Consider the following 16,075-nt stretch of genomic DNA (forward strand, 5'->3'; position numbering starts at 1 on the left):
GTTGTTAAAAATTAGCAAATTATATTACTATTAGTATATTCTATGTTGAAATAGTTTAAATGTGTAATTAGTGATGAAGTCAGAAATTTCACGACTTATGGATTCAAACACAAGGGTAATGACTCATTCGAGACATCTGAAATCGCTGGGCTACCATAGCCAATTGTATCAAGGATGTCCATAATATATTATTTAATCACTATATGTATCATTTTACTTGTATATACAATATTTTTTTCAACAAACAATGTCCAACTAAAAACCCTAACAACTACATAATACTACTCATTAGTCGTTACTTTCTAATCTTTTTCTAGATGGTTAAAATCAAATTTAAATTTTTATATATAAACCATCAACGTAAACAATATATTTTACACCATTATATCATCCAAAAGATATTTATCAATAGTATGTTTTACAACATTATATTATTCATGAAAAGAATAAGATTGAATACATGATTAATAAACATGACCTAATAGTGTAAAAATAGCTAATTATTACACAACTTTATTAAACTTTAAATTAATATTTCCATATTTTTCAAATCTGCACTCTTTCTTTGACCCATTAACAAACAATTACTACTCCTTGTCCTTATCTTACACCAACTTTTAATTTCCATTTCTTCTATTTATTATCCCAACATTCTATAAAAGCCCAAAACAACAATTTTTCATCATAAATTCTTCTCTCTTATTTTTGCTTTTAAATTCCCCCCCAAAAAAAAAATCCAAAAAATGGGGAACAGTCTAGGAGGAAAAAAAACAACAAAAGTGATGAAAATCGATGGACAAACGATGAAATTCAAAACCCCAATTTATGCAAACGAGGTTCTGAAAAATTATCCATCGATGGTACTATTAGAATCAGAAGAAGTAAAGCATTACGGGGTGCGAGCAAAACCACTAGAGCCTCAACAAGAGTTAAAGTCTAAAAGGCTTTATTTTCTCGTTGAATTACCTAAATTCCCCCAAGAGAACAAAAAGAGCACTAGAAGGGTCCGTTCCGCGATCCAAATGAGCGCTAAGGATCGTCTAGAGACACTTATGTTAGCGCGGAGATCCACGTCTGACTTGTCAATCATGAAGCCAGCTAGTATTGTGACTGAAGAGTGTTCGGCTTATCATAATAATAATAATAATAATGATAATAATAATAACTCTGCTTCAGATGTACTCAATAGTGGTGGGCCGTCTCAGGCCCACCCTACGAGACTGAAGTTGAGGTTATCGAAAGCGGAGGTGGAGAAATTGATGATGGAGAGCAAAGATGAGAATGAGGTGGCTGAGAAAATTATGAAACTTTGCATGAATAACAACAATTGTGGAACAAGTCATAATAATGGAGGAGCAATAAAGAAAGGACTCAAATCAAGAGAGGTATTGTTCTTATCATAATTCTAAAGTTATACAAATAAAAGTAAATATTTCATACTCGTGAAATTAATTGAAATATGTGTAAACTGATTCGAATATAAATGATCACTTTTTGACTAGAGATTGACTAGATCATAGAATTATATATAGTCACATCAATATATGTATAGCTTAATCTCAAATTTTAGATTATAAGTTTTAATTGTTTTTTCCCCTTAAATTTTCGTTATTAATTTAACAAAATTGTGACAGAGAAAGTTACAAAATTGAACTTTGCTTTTTAATTTCCTCATTTGATATAGTCAAAGGTGGTGCAAAAAGGAAATAGAAACACGTTTAGTAAATAGATTAAAATGAAACACACATTTAGGGATGTTTGACCAGAATTTATCTCTTTTTTATTTTATTTTATTTGAAAATAAACATTTAATCATAAAAACTTTAAATACAAATTGGTATTTAAGATTTTAAAAATACCTAAAATCTTGTTATATAAATATTTCTTTTTCTGAAAATTCTATTTTCCCGATATAATAAATATATTCGATGAGATAATTACAAAATATCTAAGTCGTATTAAAGTGAACCATAAGTAAAACTTTGATAACTCCAACTATATAATATTATTTATGTTTAATATTTAGGCATAATATCATGAAAATTATTGGTTAACTACTCGTTAAAAGATAAACACTAGCTTTTGGTAGTGTACCAAACATAATTTTTATTATAATTTAGAAAAATAAAATTTGTTGAAACATATTATTCAGTCCGTGATTACGTATGATGAGATTTTTAGTTGTTACAAATTAAATATACAAAAATAATTTTGGATAAATATATATATTTTTTTTATAATATTCTTCTTTGGATTAACCTATTTTTTAAAAATTATTATTATGCAGAAACGAGTAGGATTTATGCCAATTACAGAAGGAGAGATTCAAGTAGCAGTGGCTGCTTCTTAAACCAATAAGAATAATAATAGAAATTAGAAAGAAAAAAAAAACATTCAATAGCTAGCGATAATAATAATAATAATAATATAAATAGTTGGTGTAAATAATTTTTATATAATATTTCGTCTTTTTTTTCTATGATGTAATATTTTATTTTTTATTCGAATTTACTAGCTTATATATGTTATGTGTACGATCTTTTTATTTTACCTGCTCTCATCAGCTTGCCCTCAGCGATGTGCGTATCGACAAACTTAGATACACAAAATTTGACTTCTTTTATACTAAATATAGTAGCTAGTTAGTTGCAAAAATTTTTGACGTGTTAAATACATTATTATTTATAATACATCGTCAAGAAACTTGCTTAAATATACGAAAATTTATGATATAAAATAATTTGTAAATGAAAATCTTAGTAGCTCAAAACAAAAAACAAGATATATGTACTTGTAAAAAAGAAAAAGACTTTTTTTAATTTATGATACAATGAAAAATCTTAATAGTTTAGTCAGTTGAATTCTTACTTTATCGGTGAAGATTTGATTCCTCGCCTGAATAATTTTTATTTTATTTGTAAAAATAAATAATTTAAAATGAATCATAAATATTTGTGTATCTTGGCTAAGGATAAAATGTTACTAGTTTGGATTTGCTTTTACTTTTTTTATATATATCCCTTTTACATTGACTAATAGTATAATTAAACAAAAATGTTTTTGTTAATTCATTGATTTTAGTTTAATACTATTTTGTTTTTCATCATATCAATCTCTTTCCATATTATTGAGTAAATAAATATATAAAATGATTATTAATTATATAAATTAGATTAATGAGAAGTAATTATTTTTTAATCACTTATTTTTAACTAAATGTAATAAATGAAATGAAAGTGATATTTATCGATCGATATATATATATATATATATANAAGAATTAATAGAGCTAGAAATATCATGAAGGGTGATTGTCCGGCAAAAGTTCTTTTAAATGGATGCGGCTTGTTGTTTGTGAGATTCAAACATTGGCTCTGAAATTGTTGGGCTACAACAGCATGTCATAATAAAAATGTTTAAAATGTGTCATTTAATCATTTCATATATATATATATATATATATATATATATATATATATATCGACCTAAATTTATTGTTCAACATAATTGGGATTGAAACTTCAAACATATTAGGTGCAATAGTACATTGTAATAAATACACATCAAGAAAAGCATACAAATCTAGACAAATTGATTATTGTTATTTTTATGTATCCTTAATAAATAACATGATATTAAAGTACTATTTGTAATTAAAATAATAATTTAAATTAATTATTAGTCTTCTTATTACATTGTCCATCATATCCTTAAACTAAAGAATTAATCACCTCATAGTATTTGTGGTATATAATTATTATTTTTAAATAATTAAATATTTCTACAAACAAAATAACGATATCTCATTTTTTATGAACGGGACTAACATTTTATTTTTGACGGTAGAAAATTATACCTTCTAAGTAGCAAAGGTATTAATAAGTCAATAGAAGTTATTTATTACTTATTATTACATGCCTCAAAAAGGCTTAAAATTGTTCTAAGATAAAAAGAAATATTAATTTTTTCTAATCGATTAATTTGAGTTAAACTTAAAATATATATAAAAATATCGAATCAAAATTTGTTTCAAATGAAATTTCCTCCCTCTGAAAATTCATATCTGATCGGAATAACTTGAAATCTCGATGTTCATCCTTGACTCCCGTATTTAAAAAATCATGTTGACAACGTAAACAAAATTCTTTTGTCCACTACTTTTTACCTTTGCGTGAGTATGATTATTTATTTAATTATTAACAACTTTTTGTAACATATACGTGTATTGAAATAATTGATATTTTGTAGATTGAATTTAATTTGCATACTTTTAGTGGGGACAACATATAGAAATTATTAGAAAAGGTCAATATTGGTGTAACTTATGATAACTATATGATATATTCACCATGATTTACGTATATTTTTTCTACCTAAGTATCCTAATTATTACTTACTTAGTAAAATAATTAACCAATGATTAGGTTACCTTGACAATTTACACTAATCCTTTTCCGTCCTATTTTATGGGGTCGTATTTTGATAAACAAATTATAAATGATTATATATACGCAATATTTTTAGACAGATTAAACAGAAAAATATACTTGTTAGACTAATTATACTACTTATAATTAATTATCTTATTTACACCATTTTGCCTCCTTTTAGTTTTGGACTTGTTGTGATACATATTATACAAATTAAAAGGTATGCATGTGAAAATTCATTTATTAAGACGACTAAATATGTTGTTGAAGTTTAGCTAAGGGCTATGCATGTGCATTTATTAATGTGGTAACATGGTTTGATAACGTACGTACTTGATTCTCTAGCACGCAAATCGAGAAAAACGATCTTAAAAGCTTAGTTCAGAAGATAAAATAAATTTTCGACTCAAGCGTGAATAATATAATGTGAAAGTTCAATATAAAGTAAATTATGAATTAACAAGATGAATATGATTTTAATATTATAATAAGAATAAACCTTGAATGTTATATTTTTATATATTTTTTTTAAAAAATATTAAATAAAAGAATTATCACAAATATATTATAAAACAAATTAAGACTCTAATTATCTTTTTTTTTTCTCCAAAAAATTGTCAAAGTAGGCCTACATTTTCGAGAACTCTGAGCTTTTCTTTGGCCCCAACTCATATATCTTGCCACCCACTTGCATTTAATTTGAGCTCATCTCTAAGCTTTATAATTATAAATGTTACATTTTTTTTTGGTTGTTAGATTTGAAAAATGAAATTAAATATGGGGAATATTATTCTTGGAAGAAAAAAGAGTACAAAGGTGATGAAAATCGATGGACAAACGATGAAATTCAAAACCCCAGTTTATGCAAACGAGGTTTTGAAAAATTATCCATCGATGGTATTATTAGAATCGGAAGAAGTAAAGCATTTCGGAGTTCGAGCAAAGCCATTAGAGCCTCAACAAGAGTTAAAGCCCAAAAGGCTTTATTTTCTTGTTGAATTACCCAAATTACCCGAAGAGAATAAAAAAAGCCCGTTTAGGGCCCGTTCCGCGATCCAAATGAGCGCGAAGGAACGGCTCGAGACACTAATGCTAGCAAGGAGATCAGTGTCCGACTTGTCAATCATGAAGCCTACTAGTATGACGATGAGTACTCACGAGTACTCATCCAGTCATACAAATAACTCTACTTTAGATATACTCAATAGTGGTGGGCCGGCTCAGGGCCACCCTACGAGACTGAAGTTGAGGTTATCGAAAGCGGAGGTGGAGAAATTGATGATGGAAAGCAAAGATGAGAATGAGGTTGCTCAGAAAATTATGAAACTTTGCATGAATAACAACAATGGTGGAAATGAACCTTTGATGGAACAAAGTCATAATAATGAAGGAATAGTTAAGAAAGGGGTCAAAGCGCGAGAGGTATCGTTCTCATCTTATTTATAATCACACAAATATTTATAATTTTCAAAAGTTGTTCATTTTTTAAACTCTTATATCCACTCAGACACCATCATATAAATTTGAATGAATCTTCATTTGATATTAGTCTAAGTTCACGCTTAGAGAGTAATGATATAGTTGAAGATATTTACACAACATGAAAACACGTTAAATTTAATAAATTATGTATACTGTGAATAAGGTTTTACCGGCTAGTTAAATTATATTTTCAAGAATAATTGTCCGCTAAATTATTCGAATCAATTTACGTCATTTAAATTATTACATCAAATGCCTATTATCCACTATCAAAAGATAGTAGAAATTTGATTAATAGTTTAAATGACGTAAACTGATTCGAACACCACTATCAACCATTTATTTGAGCTCCAAATTTTTTTGATTAACCAAAACAACACCCAACTCATTCTTTCAACTTCAATTATTAATTCGTTATGCCTAAATTATTGGTTAATTAATTAACTAATTACAGTTCGAATTAAGTAAGCATTTTTGGTAGTGTAACAACAATAATAATTATTATACACCACACCTAAAATTCAAAACGTAACATATAATTATGGAAAACTTATGATAACTTAAATAAGTTTAAAGAGATAACGTAACTAATTAATAATTAGTGTAACTAATTTTGATTTTGTATAATCTTCTTTTGGTTAATTTTTTTTTTTTTTTTGGCTAATGTAATGCAGAAACGTGTAGGGTTCTTGCCAATAACAGAAGGGGAGATCCAATTAGCAGAGGCAGCTTCTTAATTAATTAACAAAAATGGTAATTAGAAAAAAAAAATATTATATAGCTTTTCTATAGTGTACCAAAGTTTTTAGCTACTTATATTAGTACTAAAATTATGTATTGTTGGCAAATTTTCACTATACTTATTAGTACTAATAATGTATCTTGTAAATTAATCAGGCTCATTTTGCTTTTTTTCGTTTATTGAGAGTCAGACTATATATGTGAATTTTAATTATAGTATTTTATTCTAAAAAATACGAGGTAATGATATAATTTCAAAGAAGCTCGATTAGATATAAAAATCGGACAAAAGACACTCTACACTATGATATTTCGTACAAATTCTAATTAATGATACCTAAGACACAATTTTACCAAAGGTAACCACCACTAGCTTAAATAATCCGTTAAATTTTGTCACATAAATTATATATATATTATATATCTGATGATTATTTTTCGTTTAAACGGGTGTTAACTGCTATTAGATTAACTCTTCATCCCATTTAAATTTTCTACACTATCTATATTTATCGATGAATTAGTATGACACTCACTATATACTAATTTTACATATACTTAAGAATAAAAAATAATTGTTAATTATTATTGTTATTCTTTTATTCTCCCTTTTTTTTAAATACTAATTAGGGACTAAAAAGAGTTTATTCCAAGGACCTTTATTGATAAGAAGAGATGTATGTTTGAACTTTCTTTAGACAACACATAAATTCATCATATAAAAATCGATTAAGAATCTGAAATTTATAAATCTTTGCAAGTTACAATAATCTCAAGCTAAAACAACTTAAGTATATAATTAAATATTTAAAACATTTCATAAATTTCTTAATATATGTATTTATAAAAAACTATTAAATTCACGTAAATTAATAAAAAATTATCATAAATCCTCCCCCTTATCCAACTTTTAGCAAAAGGTAACAAAATATTGGTTGCATGTAGCGTTTGGTTAGTCAATTTTTAATTTTTAGGTACATGCAACTTGTTACTCGAATTAATACTTGAAAAGAAAGAACTTTAATTTATTGCAAAGCAATTTGGTTAGTTCTTCCATTTTGGAGAAAATTCAACTAAAAATTCAAGTTGTCACTATGAGTTTAATATTGACAAAAAATTAATCAAGTTGCTTGGATGTGTACCTAAAAAAAAAAAGTTTTTGATTTCACTATAAAGATTAAAAGTTTTCTTTGAAACCGACTTTCATATTATATATGTTAAGTATATTATATGTTCTCTTTAACAATATCTCAGTATAACTATAATATCTAAAAGATATCGTGTGGCGCCTAGAGTTAGTTGTAACAAGATCTCTAGAACTCACCATTCGCCCGAAAAGCACAGTTGTTTTTAATACCAAAACGGACCTGTAACACCATTAGTCTGTTAGCGGTGTCTAAAATTCAATCTTTCTCGCTGAATTTTTGAGTTTTATACCTACACTATCACTAAGTATTAATCGAAACACACCTCTAAGTATAAGTTGTTTCCTTTTCCTCCCTGAACAATAGTGATATTTCAGGCAGAAAAAAAGTGAACTAGTAGTTGAGACGTATTTCAATAAACATTTAATGATAGTTCAAGTAGAAAACTCATACACCTGATAATATAATACAAGTAGGAAATTCAAAAAAGTCGAGATACTTTAGGTGTGTTTTTGACCCTCGACTCTAATGCTAGACATGCTTCAGGTTCAACTTGCTTCCATTACCATAGTATTAACATTCCATTGCTATGTTTCAGAAGGGAATATCAAGATTCATATAACCAAACTTTTTGGTTAATTCAATGAAGATGCCACAAACACAAGCTATTGACAAGCAACACAAAAAGCACACTTCTCCAAATATATTTATGTATATATTAAAATGTCCTGTATCGTACACTAGTTTATACATCATCGTCGCAATAGATGTAATGAACTGGTAGTTGAGTAAAAGAAAAACAGATATCAATCTATGGCACACTCGAAAACTGAGTAAATTAGATATATATATATGAACTGTAAAGCAATGAGAATGGCTTTGTTCTCATGCTTGTTTTAAGTCGATCACACTGTAAAAGATAACGTGTAATATTCGTGGTCAGATCTGAATGAAAGGATAAATAACGAGAAGTACCTAAATGCGCGTGCTATGTTGCTGAGACTTTCTAATATGCTCCAACAGTGAAGTCGCCTTCCTCTTGGCCCTCTCCGTGCCACTCTTTGTGAGCTGTGTAAGAGGTATAACAGCACCGAGCCTACAAAGGCAAGAAAGGTTCTCGGAATCTCTCTTGCACAACGAGAGTAAGATGGCAGCTGCATTCTCTTTACTACGAGATAGACCTGTCCTAAGAAGATCTATCAATACTGGGATTGTGCTAGTTTTTGCTATGGCCTCCTTAGCCTCTAGGTTGTTAGCTAGGACGGAAAGAATGGTCAAAGGTTCATCGACCATGCAGCTGCTTGAATCCGTCAGCATTTCCAGCAGCGCTGGTATAATCCCTGCACGAACAGCTCGACCCTTGTTTCCTTGATATATGCACAAATTAAACAATGCTGATGCAGCGTCTTTTTTTCCTCTGGTATTTCCTGTCAGAAGCAAATCTATGAGAGCTGGTATGGCTCCTGACGCGCCTATTAGTATTTTATTCTCGTCTCCAAGCGACAAACTAAAAATGGTTGCGGCTGCATTCTCTTTTGCCTCCATGCTCCCCGCTCTGAGAACTTGAACGATAGAAGGAATGGCATCAGATAGCATTATAATCCTTTTGTTGTCATCGAATATAGAAAGGTTAAGAACGGCAGTGACTGCATTTTCTTGGATTTGCGTGTCTTCAGATGTCAACAACTTAACTAGGACTGGAATTGCTCCCGCTTCAGCAATCAAAATTCTGTTGTCCGTGCTTCTTTTGGAAAGTGAACGGATCTCGGCTACTGCAGCCCTGCAATCCTCCACGGACCTGCTTGAAAGCTTTCGGACAAGTACCTCCATAGCTCCTATTTCCCCAATAACATAGCGAAATGATCCATCACTTCTCTTTATTTTCCCCTTTGCAAATACGGTAGGCTGTTGTATATTGTTCTTTGCACACCAATCAATAATTAGATTTCGCAGAGCATAGTTTGGGGTAAGCGTGAGATTGTGGAGCTGTTGCTGAGTTTTTGGGCATGTTGTGTGGCCGCCATCTATCCATTGTTGTATGTACGATCTCTCATAAGTCTGTAAGGTTACAAAACGAGTACATTGGAACAAATTCTGGAGAAGCTAAAGATTTCCTATCGAATAAACAACCAAAGACATCCATAGACATGTTAAAGTAAAGAGTAATGGTCAAAAACACATCTAAAGAATCCGGTTGTTCGAGTTTTATACCTCCCAACTATCAGGTGTGTGAGTTTCCTACATGAACTTTCACCAACTATTTATCAACACACACCTCAACTATAAGTTGTTGCCTTTTTCTACATGAAATATCACCACCGTACCGTTAAGGTAGGAAAAGGGAACAATGATAGTTGAGGTATGTTTTTGATAAATAGTTGGTGATAGTTCAGATAAAAAATTCGCATACAGAATAGTTCAGGTATGAAACTCGAAAAAACAAAACACTTTAGGTGTGTTTTACTGTAATTGACCCTTCAATCTAAAGTAAATGGAGTTACACGCATATTACCTGCCCTGTGGCAGCCACAATAACAGGATCCCTCATGAGCTCAAGGGATATAGGGCAAATAAACTCTGTAGGAGTTACAGGACAGTTGGACTTTTCACTCTCCTCGTGACTCTTAAGCGGAGAGTCATCTTCCCCGAAAATCTCCGGATCACCAACCCCAGACAATTTGGATGAATTTCCTATTCTTTCCGACTCCTGAACAATCCGACTGCAATAACTTTGGTTTCGAACACTACCTCGAGGAACACGTCCAACTTTTGGCCTAACTTCATGATCAATATTGCCAATATTTTCTATATGTAAAGTACCAATTCCACTATTTCCTGAATGGAGTAGATCAATCTCTTTATCCAGTGGTTGTGACGATGCTCGAGATAATAAGTTTGACTTTACAGGGCCACCATACTTTTCTGTGGCTCGTCTCAACTGTGCTCTGACCAATTCAACCTGGAAAAAGTAAGAAATATCAGAGGGGGAAATAGCAAAAGGACGAGCACAACAGGAAAAGATAAAAGGCAAAGCTCAACGCAAACCTGCTCTTGTACTTCTTCTGATATGTCAAAATGATCATATGGGAAGTTACCAAGGGCTTTCTCCAATTTCCATGTAACACATTGAAACCGAAAGTTTATTTTCTTCACTGCGACATCCTTGAGTCAAGAAAAAGCACATATTAGGAGGTATAAGACACTGCCTTGAATGAGGATTGAGACATCATTAAATAATACAGAGACCTCAATAAGGAAGAAAAAGTTGTTTTTCTCAATTGTCAATGTGATTAACACAGGCAATCTGTTCCATTTCCGCATTTTGGAGGCACAAGTTGGATATATAACCAATATAGTGAACCCAAGGGTCCGTCCTAGCAGTCAACGAAGTTGGTATGGATCATGGGAAACCAGCGTTCAAATCCGAACAGAAGCAAAAACTACATGCACGCTGGCACAAACACCACCATTTTAAGAATTTTTTTTAGCAGAATCATTAGTCGGCTACCAATGAAATTGTAGCAAGATTGACCGCAGTCTTGATTCCTAGACCAAATCGAATAGCTTCCTAATTTTCTATGGACAGATCATCTAAATTTAAATGCGCTCATTTAGACTGCTTAAGGATTACTCTTGGACTTTGTCCAACTGATAAGCAGTGAGTCGTAAGAGCTAAGGCCTCACAAGAAAATTGGACTTATCAGAATAAAAAAGAAGTGCATTGAATAAGATGATCGGGAGCATAATTTGACAACATAGCTGATATACGAAGGTGGTTGAATAAAACTAGAAACATTGTTGATCCATCTCATGGTTTCACTAGCAAAAGCTTAAGTTCATGGCTCGCAAAGTCAAATTAAGTGACAAACAAGTTATTTAACCATAAAACTTTTGTTACTAATAAATCTTCAGTTCCTATTTGAATCAGATGAATCTTCTTGGCAATTCTACCATAGAATTTAAAAATCGTGGTTGTTCATCAATGTATGCATATTCACAGCAAAGCGTAAAAACTGAATGGACGGATCATATTTAACAGCACACACATTTCTTTCAATTCAGGGGCGTAGCTAGGCTATAATGCAGAGGCAGAGACAAACTATAGCTTATGGGTTCAGCCAAATCTAGAAACTTACTAAAATTCCGAATCCATAAGCTTCAAATCTCGACTCCACCTCTGACATAATGGGAATTAACATATAGATAAAAGATTGAAACTTTACTGCACCAAATGCAAAACACGGCAACATGGGAATCAACAAATAGACCAAAAGATTGAAACTTTACCACACCAAATGCAAAATATGGCAACATGGGAATCAATAAATAGACCAAAAGATTGAAACTTTACAACACCAAATGCAAAATATGACAACATGGGATTTAACACATAGATAAAAAGATTGAAACTTTACAACACCAAATGCAAATTATGACAACATGGGAATCAACAAATAGACAAAAAGATTGAAACTTTACAACACCAAATGCAAAATATGACAAGATGGGATTAAGAAATAGATAAAAAGATTGAAACTTTACTACACCAAATGCAAAAATATGACAAAATGGGAATCAACACATAGATAAAAAGATTGAAACTTTACTAAACAGGACACTTACAGAGTGGATCTTGGGATCAAGTTCATTAGCTGCTAAAAGTAGTTGTTTTGCAGCTTGAAGAGCAACAGAGAGATCAGAAAAACAAGAATTGAATGAAGAAGATGAAGAACCCAAAAGGGTATTTGTGTCATTTAACTCATCAAACAAATGAGCCAAAAGTGTAACTCTTCTTGCTAAATCTGTACAATCTTTCTTGAATTTACCATAAAATCCAGCAATTGAGATCTGTGACACCTCATGGAGTAGCCGGAGTAGGGTGGCAATAGGGTGGTCTCCGGCAACGGCGGTGGCTTCTCCGCCGGCCATGGTGGTTGTGTTCTTTTTGGTGGATAAGTGTCAGTACAAACACTAATGGGTATTAATGAAGCTCGAGTTAAATTGTTGTTGTTGCAATTTTTTTTTATTTAATTTTAACTCCATACAAATTTTTTATTTTTATTTTAAATTAAAGATATATAAAATATATTAAAATATTTGTTATACTTCATGTAAAAAAACTGAAAATTGGAAGAGGTAATACTATATATTTGAGAAAATTGCTATATCAACATTGACAGATATATAAAATATATTGAAATATTTGTTATACTTTATGTTAAAAAAAAGGAAAAAATATTTTTTTTTAAAAAAAAACTAAAAATTGGAAGAGGTAATACTATTTATTTGAGATAATTGCTATATCAACATTGATTTTGTCAAATAAATTAATATTAATATAAATATTTAAGAATATTACCGTAGAAAAAATCAGCATCTATCAGTTGTCAATTTATATTAATTTTGTCTCTTAATAAAAAAAAAAGATTTTGATTAGGTGTATGATTGATTATTATTTCGTTACATCCTAATTTATGCAGTATTTTTAACTTTATTAGAATCAAATTGAAGTGATTTTTTGAGTTAAATTTATTTAGATGAATTTAATATCTTAAAATTAATATTCAAATATAAAAAATTATGTAAAGTATATTATAATTTGAATATGATAATCCAAATCTTCTTGTGTTACTTAATTTATGATTTATCGTTCACCAAATGCTCTTTTTATATATAAAGTTTTGTTTATTCAATTTAATCACTTGATATTCGTAGTCCACTGAATTATTAATTCAAATTGATATCGAGTAAATTCACAATGGGAGGAAACAAATCCTTGGTCCTAAACAAGAAAATTCCTAATTCTTGAAGGATAATTTGAAATAAGATATCTAGTTAATGTGAAGAAATTTCAATGTATAATATATTATTAAGACCCTTAACTTGAGGTCAATCGGCAACGATGGTCCTTAACTTTGGATGTACACAATATAAAATTAAAAAACTAGATACACGTGTCCTATATTGCATGATACACTCAGAATGCCACGTATGTAAGATATATAATTTCCATATAGAATGAATATGTCAATTTGTTGAGTTGTTAAATAAACTGATGAGAAGTCCTTTCTCCTATTTGATTATTACACTACTTATTATGCGATATTTTCTATTTTATTTCACGTTCAATAATTTAGAGTAAGTTGATTTGTTTTATCGTGATCTTAATTAATAAGATGTTGAAAGATGATGTGAATCTCAAAATAAAAAGAAAAATAATAAATTTGATGGTGCATATTGTTGTGTAAAAGAACTATCAACATATCACATAAACTAAAAAAAAAATTGAAAAAAAAAACATATTATTATGCAGAACTTTCAGCATCAGAAATTTCTCCATTGAATAATTTTTTATTTCTCGATGAGAAAAAATCGAGATTTTTCTTATGAACATATTCATGTATACGATAATTCATTGGATCAATTCCCATTTTTGTAAGTTTTAATTTTAAATGGGAGTCCCAATAATTCTTCACTTCAATATCACTATGTCCGGGTAATCTTTCTGCTATAAGCGACCATCTGAAATGTAAAAAAAAAATAATTAAGAAACCGTCATTACTCAATTATTTTACGCAATAGAGGGAAATAGACTGTAACTAATTTTCAAAAAAAAGTATGAATTTATTTTAAATTCAAAACTTATTAACTTAAACATGATCGATCTATAAACGATAAATCACTATAACACATGAAAAAATAATTAAATTTATGAATCGATCATATTATTATATAAGTTCGAGTTGGCTATATAAACCTGTCACCAAGGAGAGCATGAAACCTGATGATAAGATCATCTTCTTCCTTAGAAAATTTTGTCCTTTTAGAACAACAATTAGCCATACCTATAAACACAAAACAAATTAATTAAATTGCACGATTATTTAGTTCAAAATAAAATTATAATGTTGAAATTATAATTATATGATGGATATATAATCTCATCTTTTGCATGATAAATATTAAAATAAGAAAAAAAAATATGATTAGTTAATTAAGAAGTCTCAGATATATTAACATGATAGGTGCTATAAATTACGAAACGAAATATAAATGTACTTACTATCATCTTTAGACCAAGCTTCTTGTATTTTATCCTTGTTAGGATCATAGAAAGACTTACTCATTTTTTCTTTGATGTCTATTTTTCTTGTACATACTTTAAAGAAATAATCTCTCTGTGTCTTATTTTATATGAGGTGTTTGATTGATTTTATACGAAATTTGATATTTTTTAAAAAGTATTATCATACACGTGAGATATAGGTAAAGAGTTTGAAACTATCCTTTTGAAATAAGTGGTTGTGAGAGATTCACTTGAGTTTTCATTTTCTAACTCTTGAGAAAAATCTTAACTTTTTCAAGAATATAAATTTCAACCGACGCATGTCATTAATAATAAAACAAAAATGTTATTTAGATAAAATAGGTTATAAAAAGAGAAACGTATCATTCTTTTAAAGATAAACTCAAAGAAAAATATGTCATATATATATATAAAAAAATGTGTGTATTTACAAAACTCACATTGATAGTACGATGAGAAGATTAGGAAGCTATACATATAAGGTGTAGGACTACTCTTAATAATGTGATGCCGCGTATTCAAAAAATTGGTATGAATTTGGTTAATAGCAGTTTGTTTTCATCTATCGATAGATAATAAGTCGCTTTATTTTCAAGCTCACGAACCATTTAAAATAAAATTGCTACTTTTTTTTTTGTCATTGATAGAGTGGTATTCTCTGTCTTTATCAAATAAAGTAGAGGTGAAGAACCGAAAGAGAGAAGGAAAAAAAAACAAAAGGATTGACAAATCTAATAGGAGAGGATTGGCTAACACGATGACGGCTTTCAATAGACGAAAAAAAAAAACCCAAAAGATCGAACCTAACCCTTCGATCAAAGTGAATAATATCACACTATATTAAGAATATCACTACACTAGTTCACCCCAACAATCAATATCAAAATTAATGATTTGACAAAACGAGTGTGAAATAAGCACAATGATAATACAATGCTCAATTTGCTACAATTTTCAAACTAAAAATAGCTTGAAGATGCATTGACACAAGAATGTAAGCCTAATAAAACTGTCATAAATCCTCAATCATGTGAATAACGATAATAAATCTTAAAAATTGATCTATGAATCACATAAAACTAAATTTTGAAGAGAGATTATAAAGGCTTACTAATATAATATAAAAGATTGAGAAAATATATATAAATCTTTTTGAAAAACCATAGGTATAGACTATTTGATAACAAAGA

The 16,075-nt window shown here is 29.6% G+C and overlaps 4 protein-coding genes across 5 annotated transcripts; 2 read left to right on the plus strand and 2 right to left on the minus strand.

The window, feature by feature from the left end:
* Positions 1 to 673: 673 nt before the first annotated feature.
* Positions 674 to 2,420, plus strand: LOC107019885 (uncharacterized protein At1g66480-like). Its single transcript, XM_015220246.2, has 2 exons — positions 674 to 1,385; positions 2,288 to 2,420. Exons 1-2 carry the CDS (start codon positions 744 to 746, stop codon positions 2,348 to 2,350), a joined length of 705 nt encoding a protein of 234 aa, XP_015075732.1. The 5' UTR covers positions 674 to 743; the 3' UTR covers positions 2,351 to 2,420.
* Positions 2,421 to 5,105: 2,685 nt separating this feature from the next.
* LOC107019860 (uncharacterized protein At1g66480-like) lies at positions 5,106 to 6,833 on the plus strand. Its single transcript, XM_015220224.2, has 2 exons — positions 5,106 to 5,852; positions 6,587 to 6,833. Exons 1-2 carry the CDS (start codon positions 5,196 to 5,198, stop codon positions 6,647 to 6,649), a joined length of 720 nt encoding a protein of 239 aa, XP_015075710.2. The 5' UTR covers positions 5,106 to 5,195; the 3' UTR covers positions 6,650 to 6,833.
* A 1,648-nt stretch (positions 6,834 to 8,481) lies between these two features.
* LOC107020839 (U-box domain-containing protein 11-like) lies at positions 8,482 to 12,822 on the minus strand. The gene is made up of 4 exons (XM_015221352.2): positions 12,422 to 12,822; positions 10,844 to 10,960; positions 10,311 to 10,757; positions 8,482 to 9,856 (listed from the first exon to the last, which is right to left on the minus strand). Exons 1-4 carry the CDS (start codon positions 12,725 to 12,727, stop codon positions 8,774 to 8,776), a joined length of 1,953 nt encoding a protein of 650 aa, XP_015076838.1. The 5' UTR covers positions 12,728 to 12,822; the 3' UTR covers positions 8,482 to 8,773.
* A 1,180-nt stretch (positions 12,823 to 14,002) lies between these two features.
* On the minus strand, positions 14,003 to 16,075 carry LOC107019895 (myb-related protein Hv1-like). Of its 2 annotated transcripts, none has more exons than XM_015220256.2 (3): positions 14,862 to 16,075; positions 14,580 to 14,643; positions 14,003 to 14,320 (listed from the first exon to the last, which is right to left on the minus strand). In XM_015220256.2, exons 1-3 carry the CDS (start codon positions 14,923 to 14,925, stop codon positions 14,104 to 14,106), a joined length of 345 nt encoding a protein of 114 aa, XP_015075742.1. In that variant the 5' UTR covers positions 14,926 to 16,075; the 3' UTR covers positions 14,003 to 14,103. The 2 variants fall into 2 exon arrangements, with proteins under 2 accessions (XP_015075742.1, XP_015075741.1); XM_015220255.2 differs by having other exon boundaries at positions 14,556 to 14,643; positions 14,862 to 16,023.

Source organism: Solanum pennellii, chromosome 5 (genome assembly GCF_001406875.1).
Source record: "Solanum pennellii chromosome 5, SPENNV200".
In the NCBI taxonomy this organism is placed as follows: Eukaryota; Viridiplantae; Streptophyta; class Magnoliopsida; order Solanales; family Solanaceae; genus Solanum; species Solanum pennellii.

Coding starts and splice junctions, on each gene's coding strand:
- LOC107019860 (XM_015220224.2), top strand. CDS start 5,196: ATGAAATTAAATATGGGGAATATTATTCTTGGAAGAAAAAAGAGTACA. Junction 5,853..6,586: donor AAGGGGTCAAAGCGCGAGAG/GTATCGTTCTCA, acceptor AATGTAATGCAG/AAACGTGTAGGGTTCTTGCC.
- LOC107019895 (XM_015220255.2), bottom strand. CDS start 14,925: ATGAGTAAGTCTTTCTATGATCCTAACAAGGATAAAATACAAGAAGCT. Junction 14,644..14,861: donor AGCTTGGTCTAAAGATGATA/GTAAGTACATTT, acceptor TTGTGTTTATAG/GTATGGCTAATTGTTGTTCT. Junction 14,321..14,555: donor CATGCTCTCCTTGGTGACAG/GTTTATATAGCC, acceptor TTTACATTTCAG/ATGGTCGCTTATAGCAGAAA.
- LOC107020839 (XM_015221352.2), bottom strand. CDS start 12,727: ATGGCCGGCGGAGAAGCCACCGCCGTTGCCGGAGACCACCCTATTGCC. Junction 10,961..12,421: donor TTGATCCCAAGATCCACTCT/GTAAGTGTCCTG, acceptor TCTTGACTCAAG/GATGTCGCAGTGAAGAAAAT. Junction 10,758..10,843: donor CAGAAGAAGTACAAGAGCAG/GTTTGCGTTGAG, acceptor TACTTTTTCCAG/GTTGAATTGGTCAGAGCACA.
- LOC107019885 (XM_015220246.2), top strand. CDS start 744: ATGGGGAACAGTCTAGGAGGAAAAAAAACAACAAAAGTGATGAAAATC. Junction 1,386..2,287: donor AAGGACTCAAATCAAGAGAG/GTATTGTTCTTA, acceptor ATTATTATGCAG/AAACGAGTAGGATTTATGCC.